Source organism: Ruditapes philippinarum, unplaced genomic scaffold (genome assembly GCF_026571515.1).
Source record: "Ruditapes philippinarum isolate M1 unplaced genomic scaffold, ASM2657151v2 ctg1200_1_1_1_1, whole genome shotgun sequence".
NCBI classification, from domain to species: domain Eukaryota; kingdom Metazoa; phylum Mollusca; class Bivalvia; order Venerida; family Veneridae; genus Ruditapes; species Ruditapes philippinarum.
The window spans coordinates 83,840-96,287 of NW_026858277.1; the positions used below are offsets into that span (position 1 = coordinate 83,840).

At 31.3% G+C, this 12,448-nt stretch overlaps 2 protein-coding genes across 2 annotated transcripts; both read left to right on the plus strand.

The window, feature by feature from the left end:
* Positions 1-301: 301 nt before the first annotated feature.
* LOC132752656 (growth arrest and DNA damage-inducible protein GADD45 beta-like) lies at positions 302-1,985 on the plus strand. The gene is made up of 3 exons (XM_060743013.1): positions 302-582; positions 851-958; positions 1,137-1,985. Exons 1-3 carry the CDS (start codon positions 536-538, stop codon positions 1,411-1,413), a joined length of 432 nt encoding a protein of 143 aa, XP_060598996.1. The 5' UTR covers positions 302-535; the 3' UTR covers positions 1,414-1,985.
* An 8,234-nt stretch (positions 1,986-10,219) lies between these two features.
* Positions 10,220-12,164, plus strand: LOC132752649 (growth arrest and DNA damage-inducible protein GADD45 gamma-like). The gene is made up of 4 exons (XM_060743001.1): positions 10,220-10,378; positions 10,626-10,730; positions 10,972-11,286; positions 11,582-12,164. The coding sequence occupies exons 1-3, from the start codon at positions 10,314-10,316 to the stop codon at positions 11,246-11,248; spliced, it is 447 nt and encodes a 148-aa protein (XP_060598984.1). The 5' UTR covers positions 10,220-10,313; the 3' UTR covers positions 11,249-11,286; positions 11,582-12,164.
* Positions 12,165-12,448: the final 284 nt, after the last annotated feature.

Genomic DNA, 12,448 nt, shown 5'->3' on the forward strand with positions numbered 1-12,448 from the left:
GTATTGCACGATGCTTCGACAAAATTTACATCCTATGCTAATGATTAAGGAAAACTTTTATCTTTTTGATTTTGCTAATGAATGCAAATTCTTACATTCTTCTTAGAATAGATTAACTTTGATATCAATGTTAGAAGTCAATTACGTATTGCAAATGATTTAACAAAGATATCTTTTGATAAAATGAATGCGATTTCAAATTACACTTGTTTAAACAAAGCTGCAGCATGTAACACCATTTTACACCTTGCATTGTTCATGCATGTATTCATCATTCTTTCTAAGGTCTTTGGTCTAAGTTCAAGAGAATATCTTATGATATATTGAACTTTTGTACGATATTAGATATCACGTGGTTTTGTGTACAAATATCAACCAATCACAGACCAGATAAAAAGGGCAGAAAGTACAGTAGTATAAAACTAAATTATGACAGTTTAAACGGCAAACGAGGTTAAATTTCCACTACGAACGAATCGTTGCGAACACATTACACTTTGGATATATTCTGCTTTGTGTTAACGTATTTGTAAATATGAGAAATTACGACAGAAATTCATCTCTTGACTCGGATTCTGACATGTAAGTACTGTTTCTTTTATCAAAACAAGCGATAAAATTTAAATTAAGTATATTTATGAAATAAACCAGGGCGCTAAAGTTTCTTTTATGTCATGTATTTTATCATTTATGGTTATAATAGTTATATAATTTTGTTAACTGATCGTAAGTAGCGATTACATATTTCAGTTAAGAATGTTATTTGTAAGAATGCATTAGTTAACTCTGTTATATAGAATTTAATTTGTTACATCTGTAAAGTGTACTGACAGTATTCTTTGTTTATCAGGTCATGTGACGAGTACAGCACCTGTACATTCCAAAATTCAGTTCAAATCGCTGAGCGGGAGGATAGGCTTATCAAAGGATTGTTTGAATCGGCGCATGTCCTTGAAATGTAAGTAGATTAAGGATGAGCTTTTTCAAAATGTTTAAGGATGAATTTAAATTAAAAAAAAATAATTTCTGATGTTTAAATTTTATCTTTATAATAAGTTATTTAAATTAATTACACGGTATTATGATTTTGTGTTTGTAAGAGTCATAATTACATCAACTGTTTTGTCTAATTTTAGGTGCCCTGAAATAGTTGAAACATGCATACTTCCACGGGGTATAAGTCAGAACATTTCTACACTTATCCAACACAAGTTGATTGAGGCGTACTGTTTGGAAAACGACATCGAAATCATTAAAGTAGACCATGAAGAATTCCATCACACATTTAAAGAACAGCGCAACAAATCAACGGACTTTGCACCCATTGAATGTGTCCTTTTGACGTCTAAGTCAGTCACAGGGGAACTTGAAATGGATATTATGCCAAGTTTAGATGATGAACAGTTTGGTTGAAATGGAACATAGTCAAAATTGGCTTCATCTTCAAATGGTTATTTGAAACGGTTCTTCTGAAAGTTCCAAAGATATGTAAAAAGACAATTTCAGGACAGAAATGTTAACGTTTGAGCTGACTAAAGTCCGATATAGCTAAATGTTGATGCGAAGCACATTGTGGATTTAAAAGGGAGTCGTTAGTTAATCAGATTGAGGGAGGAGAGGACCTTTCCACATTTAAGTGGAAAGAAAAAAAAACTAGTCTAAACGTGACTATTCTGACAAATATGAAATAATAATCGCAGGTGATTGACAATTCATATAAGAGACTGGTGTTTTTGACAAATATAAAGATACACATTTATGGAATGTTTTGTAGCAACAAGAAACCTAATAACGAAGAACAAATTAAAAGTGATATTAACATTAGATTAAAAATGAATTTGTCAATGCAACACATAATACAGAGAGATAAATCTTGCATACTTACTGTCTAGTATAGCTACTGAAATGTCTTGTTCTTCCAAATATCTGACAAGACAGTTAGAGTTCATATTTTATTGAAATAAAGATCTTGACTAAAGAAAGAATTTTGCCTTATATTTTCTTTTTTACAGAATATAGAGGAGACAGTTTTGTCTCAACAGTGATAAAGTGAGATATGACCCTCATGTCTTAGATATTTCTTGGTTGACATTTTCATTGTTCATAAACAAATACCCCCTAGTATATATACAACTACACAGGTTAAGATTTGCTTTAATAAACATTTAACTGAGCAAAGCTTAAACTATGCAATATTTGCTGCACCACCCCTGAACTGTGTTTTGAACCGAGAGGTTAAGGTCACTGACTGTACAGCACTTGCTCCTCACTGATGTGGGTTCAAATGAAGCTATCCAGCTAGCTTACATAACGTCGGTGGTTCTGCTAAGGTGACTTCTCGAGCCAGAAGTAATGCACGAATGATCGAACACCTTGGGTCTGCCTCCACCACCTATACTTGGAAAGTCGACTTATTACCTGTATAGTGTTGCAATTATTTTCTAATGTCAAAACATGCAAAACAAACAAACGCATAAGCAAACTAAACAAAAATTGTGTAGGTTTAACAATGTACAATATTAATTGAACGTAAAACAACATTCCTGTAAAATAATTATGTTTACCCACCCAGTTCAGGAAAGGAAGAATATTAAGTCTGATCTACATAATATTCATTATAAATACGACAACTTTAAGCGCATTATGTCTAATGATTTACCAACAAAGCCTGAGATAGATATAATTAAAATAGAAACAATGATAAAAAACCACACACTCTACGTGCTGATATAATAACCACATGATGTTATAAATAACGTGACCTCAGTTTTATGCATTTACCACGAAAGATAGATTATAAGAAATATTAAGTATCAAGTTTATTATTAATCACACCGTAATTACTCAATGTACAACATATTATACATAGAATCACACATGCAGTGCAATGGAAACATGCAACCATCAACTTGACAAATTAAGATACAAAAAAGGTAATCAAACATATTGAAACAAGAAAAAATGTTGTAAAATACATGTATATCAAAGTAAATCAGAATGTTGTTAAAAATATCCAAACAAGAAGAAAATTATTGCAAAGCATTATCAACTTCGTGCGTTTGCATTACAAATTGCTCAAAAGTTGGCATTTAAGTCTTATTATTACTTATAACAAAATAGAGAGAAACAGAATCCCTATAGAAAGACCAAAACGTCAAAATTGAAAATGTTGCAGGCTAGGTTTGATTGAGTCTGTTCATGGACGGTATTGGAAACTGAATGTTACCGTCCACCCACTCCAGCACCGGCCTAATAGAATTCAACATTTGACTTGAACTGGTAAAATTTTGAACTGCAGTAAGTTTCAGCTGAAAGGTTACATTTCATATGTTTGGCATAGAAAACGTATATAAATGGTATACATAAATATAAAGAACACACACAGTAAACTGTCAAGTAAGCAGAGGGATAGGGGCGTGACTTATATATCAACGTTATCGCCTAATATAGCATAATGCATTTACATGACTCATAAACCTCAAAACGTCATTTCTGTTTTTAGAAATCGCACCCCAGCATTTGTTCATTTTGATATAAGCTAGTTCGTTTTCAAAAGAATCATACTTCATTGCGTATTACGTTTTTCGATTGTTAAAGCGACAGCTGTTTTGGACCTCTCTGAGCAAATATCACTATAATAATCATTTCTGCATAATCATGACGAAGCACAGTCTTTCGTGCGATTGTTTTACTAACAGCTACGCATGACGCAAATGACAGACTGTCGACAAAAAAATATATGCACGAAACAGAGTTTGTATTATTTACATTTACGTCATATCTTACATGATTTTTTAGTTTATATCCCTTATCATAATATACAGTCTTGTAGTATGAAATTTGAACTCACGATTTCATTTTGATAAAACTTTTCACCTAGCGTTCTATGTCAGTGTACAGTCATGTTTTGCGGTTTAAAAGTATTCATGCACTGATCTTCTATACTTAGTTCACTTCTGGAAGAATTGACATTGGCTTATTGTTTAAATACCAAAACGGCTTGTCACAAAAAGAAATGTGCCCGATTTATATCAACATTTAATATTTAAAGTGGACAAAAGAATACCCGTTAAATTATAACATTATTTAAGATATACTTTAAAAGTATATCCTCATTACAAAATAAATTCTTTCATATCAATATGCATAATGAGATGAAATTTAGTTCAAATGACCGTTTAAGATCTTAAGTTCCTTACAGTTAATGCAAAAGTGTTTTAAAAATAGTAAAGTTGAAACTGTATCGTAATGTATCGTAAAAAGCAAAGAAAGACTCGGAGCACGAGACGCTTCTTAACTTGTAGTCACCATCAGAATAACATTCTCCTTATCCTTATATAGACTAGCATTATAGTGATTTATTTTCGCTTTGGAAAGACGTCATATAACGTCATATCTTACAAAGAATAATATTTATTGCATCTGGATATTACCTCAGGGTGTGCAAAATGTCCAGATATAGAGATACTGGTATCAAATCAGACCAAAATAAGATAGAAACTTAAGTAACTTTTATACTAATTGTAATGTCGTCATTGTCCGCGAGAAATCCGAGAAAGTGTCAATTGCACATTTATGACACAGTAACAAGCCCTGCATTTTACACTTCCTCATATTTCACGTGTATACTACGTTATTACATTGTACTTTATTCATACATAACTTAATAATAACTTAATGGACATAATAAGCCACTTAAATAAGTTTTATGATTATCAGATAGTGTGATATGTGCTGAAAAGAAAATGGAAGTTTCGATGAAGATATACTCTTTGGCAACTTTTTATCATTTTACAGGTCAGGAATATGTAGCTTTAAAAACTTACCGTGAATAAGCTTGATAAATATAATGCATAAATATATATATCAAATGCTTAAAAAAGGATATTTCTGTTTTCAAATAGTTCTATATTTCAATTTTTTAACATCAGCGATTGCACAATATATGCTTGTTCATAATATCTCGAGTTGAGAATTCTTCACCTCTAATTTTATTTTTTTAACTTCCATATATAGAAAAGGACCTTCATTAGACTGATGCTTTTACTGATATCACCAAACTTTTATTATGCAATATAAAATTTATAATAACACTTTATTGCTTTTATATTTAACGTTTAAAAGCAGTTTATTACAACGAGAACAGATCACAAAAAACAAAACACAATGTTTTGTACCATCGTTAACAATGTTATCATTAGCATGACTGCGGTCACACGAACTGTCATAAGGTACACTAGTATACATTTATCAGTTAAACTGGTACAACCATCTCCGTTTCTATAGATAACACTTCGTGAAAATAAGACATGATGATGAAATATTTGCGGTATATTTACTAAAAGATTTAACCATTGAAGCACTGCGCTCGGCAAATTATCATTATTGGCATGTAAAATGTGCCGCCGAACGCCTGTGTTTTAGAGTATGAGAATAGAAAAACATTCAAATGGAATCTGAAAGTATTTAAAAGGTTTCAGCCGAACACAAACAAGTTTTCATTTGCTAATAGAGAATCAATGAAACCTTTTTTCCTCAATTGACCTAATAATGGTGTAGTTTTTACGCTATTCACGTCACTGCAATTTTATGACGACAGTTTTCATATTAAATTGCCTTCAGAGTGTTCTTCACCTACATTATAGGTGTACCGACCGACTTGTCTTGTTTATCAGCTTACGGTGTTGCCCATATTTTTTGTTTTATTTCTACTATCCGTCCAGCCAATTACAATAACTTGTGCACACATTTTGAGTCCCAATACTGACAAAAACAGTTGCCCTTGCCTTGTTTACCAAAATATTCTACGAGCAATTCCTTGAATACATCCTTCTCGCTGAGATATCATTACCAGGATGTTGTTATGATCCCGAGACCGAGTTTTATGATATTACAATGAAAAAATAAACCAACATTGTTTACAGCTTGCTTAAAGATAAAATAAACGCTAAAAAAATTCTTGATTAATGAACAGCATGAATTTGCAAAGTCTCAGAATTATAAAACATGTACATTTCATGCATTTTACATTTGACATAAGGCGACCATCAAAACTATCATCAGTCAAAATAAATAATTTGAATTGATGAATGACATGAATATAATTAAAGTAAAAATAGATTTTATATCGCAGTGCAATTAATCAAACCAATCATAAACAAACATGAAAGGGCAAGAAAACATTGTTCAAATGCTTAAAACAGATTTAATGATATTTCTTTTTTGTTTTTAGGCTTTTTGGAAAATACTTCTACTTGGTAAAAAAGTCAAATGATATACACCAATAACGCAATAGCCTTTCCTTACAATCTAATTTCTGTAATCATTTCGAGTTTTTCCTTCATAGTCATATTATAACATTCTGATAATGTAAAGCTGATATAAGTGAGTTTCAAGACCTCTTATAACTCTATGTTATATTGGCTTCTTAATTTTTTGTCTTTTTCATTTTCGTTTGTCAATAATAAACAATTTGCTTTTCAAACCAATGAAACCTGTTATAAGCTACCTGGTATTTTCAAGCGGGTGTTAGGGTATTTTACTTTGATTCTTTTCTGCGTTAAAGACTTCAAAAGATCGCAGCTCCAAAGAACAAACGCCTTACGAAAGTTAAACAACGTTATACAATATTTTTCTTTATCATTATATATCTTAGGTTTCGATATCCAAAGCAGGATATTTTTCAGTTAGCTAATTTACAAGATCTGTCAAGCGGAAGTTAAGATAATACCCTCTCATCAAGGAGGGTATACAGCATATGGTCATTGACAGCCAATCCCAATGCTGCACTAAGTATCATTTTGTTGACACTTCAAACGACAAAAAGCATTAACAATATATCAAATAACAATTGCTGTCATATTTTACAATAATTACCTGAATACCAAAAAGTGAACAGTTAACCCATGGAATGTGTTTTAAAGCATTCAGTTTTTATCCAGTTCAACCAATATTTTGGACCCCTTCATATGTCAGCAAAATATTACTATGTCGTCTAATCCTTCGTATAACGTTGTTTTACTATCCGTTGATGTAATGTAACCAAACTCACCTAACATTCTAAACTATGTTTACAAAAACAAATACAAAAATATCTGCGTTTAAAGCATTTTATATAAAATTAAAACAAAGCCATTCCTTCATTGGAACTACGGAGACTATTTTTAGATCTTAAAATTCTAGAAAAAAGATCAGTAAATATACATGATTAAAATCTGTTTTAAACTGTTAAAGGAGGGATTGTCATTATATATTTTTTTACCATCGTTAGAACCTATACCTGTTGTCATTAGAATACAAAATTATTGTTACATGTGTGGGCAATGCTTTCTTTTACAAAACAAAATATCCCCAGGAGTTTATATTAACCCATTCCTTTCTGTGGGTGATAATTGTTCTTCATGTGCATCAAAGGATCGTTCTTATTTGCTTTCTCGTTATGTTTTCCTTCATTCTTTTCTAAGGAATCAAAATTATTTATTTCTGTCCAACCTTTGTTATTTGTTTTCCCGGAACTAAAAAGTCTTATTCGTTACCAAACATTGCTTTGTTAAAAAACTTGTTGAAATAACATCGATTTTACCATGCATTTTGTGAAATGGAAGAATTATATTCTGGTTATCTGATGTATGACATCAGTTCAGTATCCATAAGCTCTTAACGAATTGACGTATATTTAAACAAATAATACCTGTCATTCAAATGAAGTAAGCGGGATCCATTGTTTCGTCTCTATCAAATAGGTTCACGTCATAGCTGTATCGTTATCAGGGTAACTTCGATTTATTCTGCAAACATTCTTGTCACGGTTATTCATTCTTATGAATATAATTGTTTCTGGAACTAACACGGTCTCAATTTCAGTGTATTTCTTTTTTTCTGTCCATTCGTTGTGACAAATGATGGCATTAAATCGCGCAAACAGCGAGTAAAACGTGAAACTTACATGGACAGTTCATCTATATCTTAAAATATTGATGGACAATGAACCTTAATTGTTTAATACGACCTCATTCAAACCGATTAAAATTTCCTTGATTAGTGCTCTTATTACTACCATCCTCGATAAGTTATTTAGAACCACTGTCTCTGTTTTGAGCATCTCATTTGCATTTGCATGATCAGCCACCTTTTCAAGGTATATCAATTGTATGTGGCTATCGTTTTTCGTTTGCTGATATTAAATGTATGCCTTTTGGACCTTGGACGGGAGACCGGTTTCAAAGTTTCGTATGTTTCATCCAGGTCAGATTTAAACTATTAAAATATTTAGAATCATACAGACATAACACTAAAGTGCAATAGACAGTCTTGAAAAACATTAAAATTTATCATGTCGGTTATTAACGTAAAACAGTATGTTGCATTTTAGTTTTCTTAAAAGTTTATGCATTTATGCATTATAGTTTGAAGGCGTTATTGAGAAAAACAGGGCAAAGTATTTCCCTTAAACATAATGATAATTAACCAATTACAAGTATTTGATAATTAATAATAATTATGGTCATAAGTAGATGCTCAAAAGTAGACAGTTCCGGTACCGGTAACTTATTAACACGTTATCATTTCCCTTCATAATACTAAACATTTTGATTTATTCTGCGAACAATTTAATATGTTACAAAGTTTTAACCATAAAAGGACAAAATGCTAATCGTTTGAAAATAAGACTAATTGGTGTATAAAAAAGAATGCACTGAAAAATCAATTACTATTTGCTCACATAGATGAGTCATGCTTTACATTCAGTTTGCAGAACAATGTTACTATGCAAAATTAAGTTATATGTATCAAAGGCAATATTTGTGGTTAGGTTCATTTGGTTCGGAAGTTCAGTTTTATTAACTTTTAAATTTCTATTACTATCAGTATCTGTAAGTCGATTTACCACCTGAAATGCCTCTTCAATGCTGCATTAGAAGGGGTTGAATGCTTTGTAATATTATTCATTAGGAGAAGTGAAACACGAAAATGCACAGGTTAAACATAACAAAGAATATGTGTTTTTTGTCTCATTTATGTACAATATATATGTATTCAGCTAAAGATAGAATTACCCAAAATTTCGTTTAAACGAGGAAGTGGGGGTACTGATATCATTAGTGCCTGGTATATTGTAAAACTAGATAAACACGCCCTGGGTTCACCTCACAAGAAGTTTGAATAACCACATGTACTGTAATGCAATGATTATCTTTATCAATAAATTCACTATACCGATCCACTGTAAAACCTACCACCGAAATATAGATTCTACTATCTCATTTCATGCAAAGCACTACCATGACCGGTGTCACAAGTCGAGTCCTAAGGTGAATGAGTATCATGAAGATAACCAAGTTTGCTTCATCCATAGGTTGTTTACTTATACTAATTTTGGTTACTGATATGTTTTTAAACGTTAATGTTTTAATGAATAATGATGACATTCAGACTAAGAAAACATTCGCAAAACAACAACAAAACATTATATCAAAGGTGCGTTTATGTTTCTGAGAATTGAAAGTCATTGCAGAAACATATGTTTACGGTACGGTTTGTTGAATTAGATTTTAAAACGCAAATATTTCCTTTATTTTGCCCCGGTCCAAATCTGTAAACAGTGTCGGGTGCTCTTGTTGCATTGATAAGTTCACTCTACCTCTGTTTGAAATCTCTCTTTGCATGGTCAGCTTCTTATTTCGTCAATGTTTATCAATTTTGTAGATCTGTTTCCGTCTGTTGTTATTGATTATTGTTGTTGTTTTGATTAATAGTTGTTGACTGTGTTGTCAGTCTGAAAGCAACGTTATTATAATTTTAAACTTAGGGACAGACGTTTATTATTATAATATATTCTTTACCTTAGCATGTGTGTTATTTTTATGTGGTATTTTATTTGCTAACACATTCAATGTCCGGATTGCAACTATAAGATTTTTTCACAGGACCACGTCGTCACCTTATTGCAATAACTGATTAACTCCTTTTGAATTTAAAAGGACTTCTACCGTTACTGCACGTCGTCGTTAACCAGGATTTATTTTGCATGTATAGTTTAATATGCAGTTTATTTTGTTCTTTTCACTTCTCTGAAGCCGTTGATTAAGGAGAAGCACTTATGAGACGTTGAACTTTAGTACGAAAAGCAGACGATAATGCTACGTAGGTTTGTTTACAAAATTCAACCAATCAGAAAGCCGTTTACTTGGAGAGTTCAGTGCAATTGTATATACGCCCAGCATAATCGTAAAATTGACATAACAAGTTAAACCTTCATTGCGAGCAGACGCATCAAATAATTGTGTTCAACTGTTCATTATATAATTAAATCAATGGATAATATTGCAATTATGAGAGAATACAAAAGGAATACATCAGTGGATTCTGATACTGACATGTAAGTTTGCATTTTAATCTTTCGCAAAAAATATGATATTTAGGGTAATTAATATTTAGATCAGTTGTGAGTTATAGATCATTCTCATATGATATAGTAATGACATTGATATCTTATATAACTTATCTCACTGTAAACGTTAAACTGTTGTATAAAGAATAAAGTCTTAAAAAGTGTTTAAGGATATTTTATTTTAAAATTTAAACATTATGCATGTACTAAATGACTGTACTTACGTTTCTTTCAGGTCAGGCGATGAGTGCAGCTATACATTCAAAGATTTAGTCTGCCTCGCTGAGCGGGAGGATAGGTTAATCAAAGGATTGTTTGAGTCGGCGCATGTCCTTGAAATGTAAGTTTTTGTGGTTGATTTTTTTGTAACTTCTGCTTTAAAATCTGTTATATTAGCATAGTAGGCGGTAGAAATATTTGTACATCTTTTTTTGTTAACTTTACAATAAATCAGATTTGAGTATTAAAATTTTATATTTGCTAATCAAAAATTATTCCGAGTTTTCTTACTAAAGTAATTTGAATAATTTTGTATAAAAATAAAAGTAGATTTTATATCATTTGTCTTTTTATCTATTCAGGTGCCCTGACATTGTTGAAACATGCATACTCCCAAGTGGTAAAAGTCAGAACATATCAACACACATCCAACACAAGCTGATTGAGGCCTATTGCTGGGAAAATGACATTCAGATTGTCGAGCTAGATCATGCTGAATTCATGCGTACAATCAAAGTGCAGCGCAGCAAATCCATGGACTTGTCAACCATCGAATGTGTGCTTATAACATCTAAACCAGTTGAAGTCGAACTAGAAATGGATGACAGATACAATGAGATGGATGAAAACTTTGGTTGAATTTCTACAATGTCTTGAAATGGATGAAAATTTGAATGGTAAATTATTTGTCCCTTTTATGCAAAAAATACATTTGAAATTAAAAGTTTTGGTTTAAACATATTTTTATTCAAAATATTTTACATTTTGATGATATGCATATTAACGTAAAGTAAAGACTAATCCTCTCCTTTAAATTAAGTTTTTTTCACATCATCCCATAATCTTCGAAAATTGTTTAGAGGTTTTTAAAACATGTAGACATATCATTGATAGGTTAACAATTATATAACTCATATAGCAATAGTTTGTGACATCTGATCACTAATTTTATTCACTTCTTTTTATTTTCAGGGACTCCAATATCTCAATCAATGATGCATTTGCATATACCGTGCTTAACAAGCATGAGGAGATCAAGACTCAGACAGAATTGGCGTGAAATTTCGATATCTGTGAGAAAGTACATCAAACCGCCATTATGAGGGTCATGGCAAAAAGGTCATATTCATATTGGATACAACAGTAACGTAAACGAAAACATGCATCTGTTGTTAAGCTATTTATGTAAATGTGTATGCAAAATCAAAACATAAATAGCAGTGACATTCCATGAATTCATTATAAATGGATTTTTGTTACAACGTGACAAACAGCTGGAGTAAGTAAACAATACTAGAAGAGGGGAGATAATAAGGTTGAAACTTCTATAAACAACCTGATATGACATTTAGACTTTGTCTGTGAATTAGGACAAAATGAAAAGAAAATACATATGTATTCGTTGTGTTTGTGGGTTTTTTATTTGTTTTCTTTTGTTAAAATGTCGTCATTTTTTGTTTGTTTTCTTGTTTGTTTGTATTGATTTTTATATGATAAAGTTTGCTCTTATTTCTTTGTCATGTAGTCAAATCAAAATAAAAGATGAAAATTGGAATTTTTGTTGTATTATTTTGTCCACTATTATTATAGATTTGTTTGAATGTCAATAGTTAAATACTGTTCCTGATTGAATATATTTATGCTAATAAAAGCTTTACAACTATTGAAACAGTGCTTTGAAAATGACCCAAAGGCCCGACCAGACAGAAGCGTTTAGATGATCAACACCAGTTATATATAAAATGTACAATTTTCAAAACAATACATAATTGCAGGATTTAGATTGCATTTTTAATCGAGTTTTTATTTTGTAATATGTTACTTGATAGTGTGTAAGGT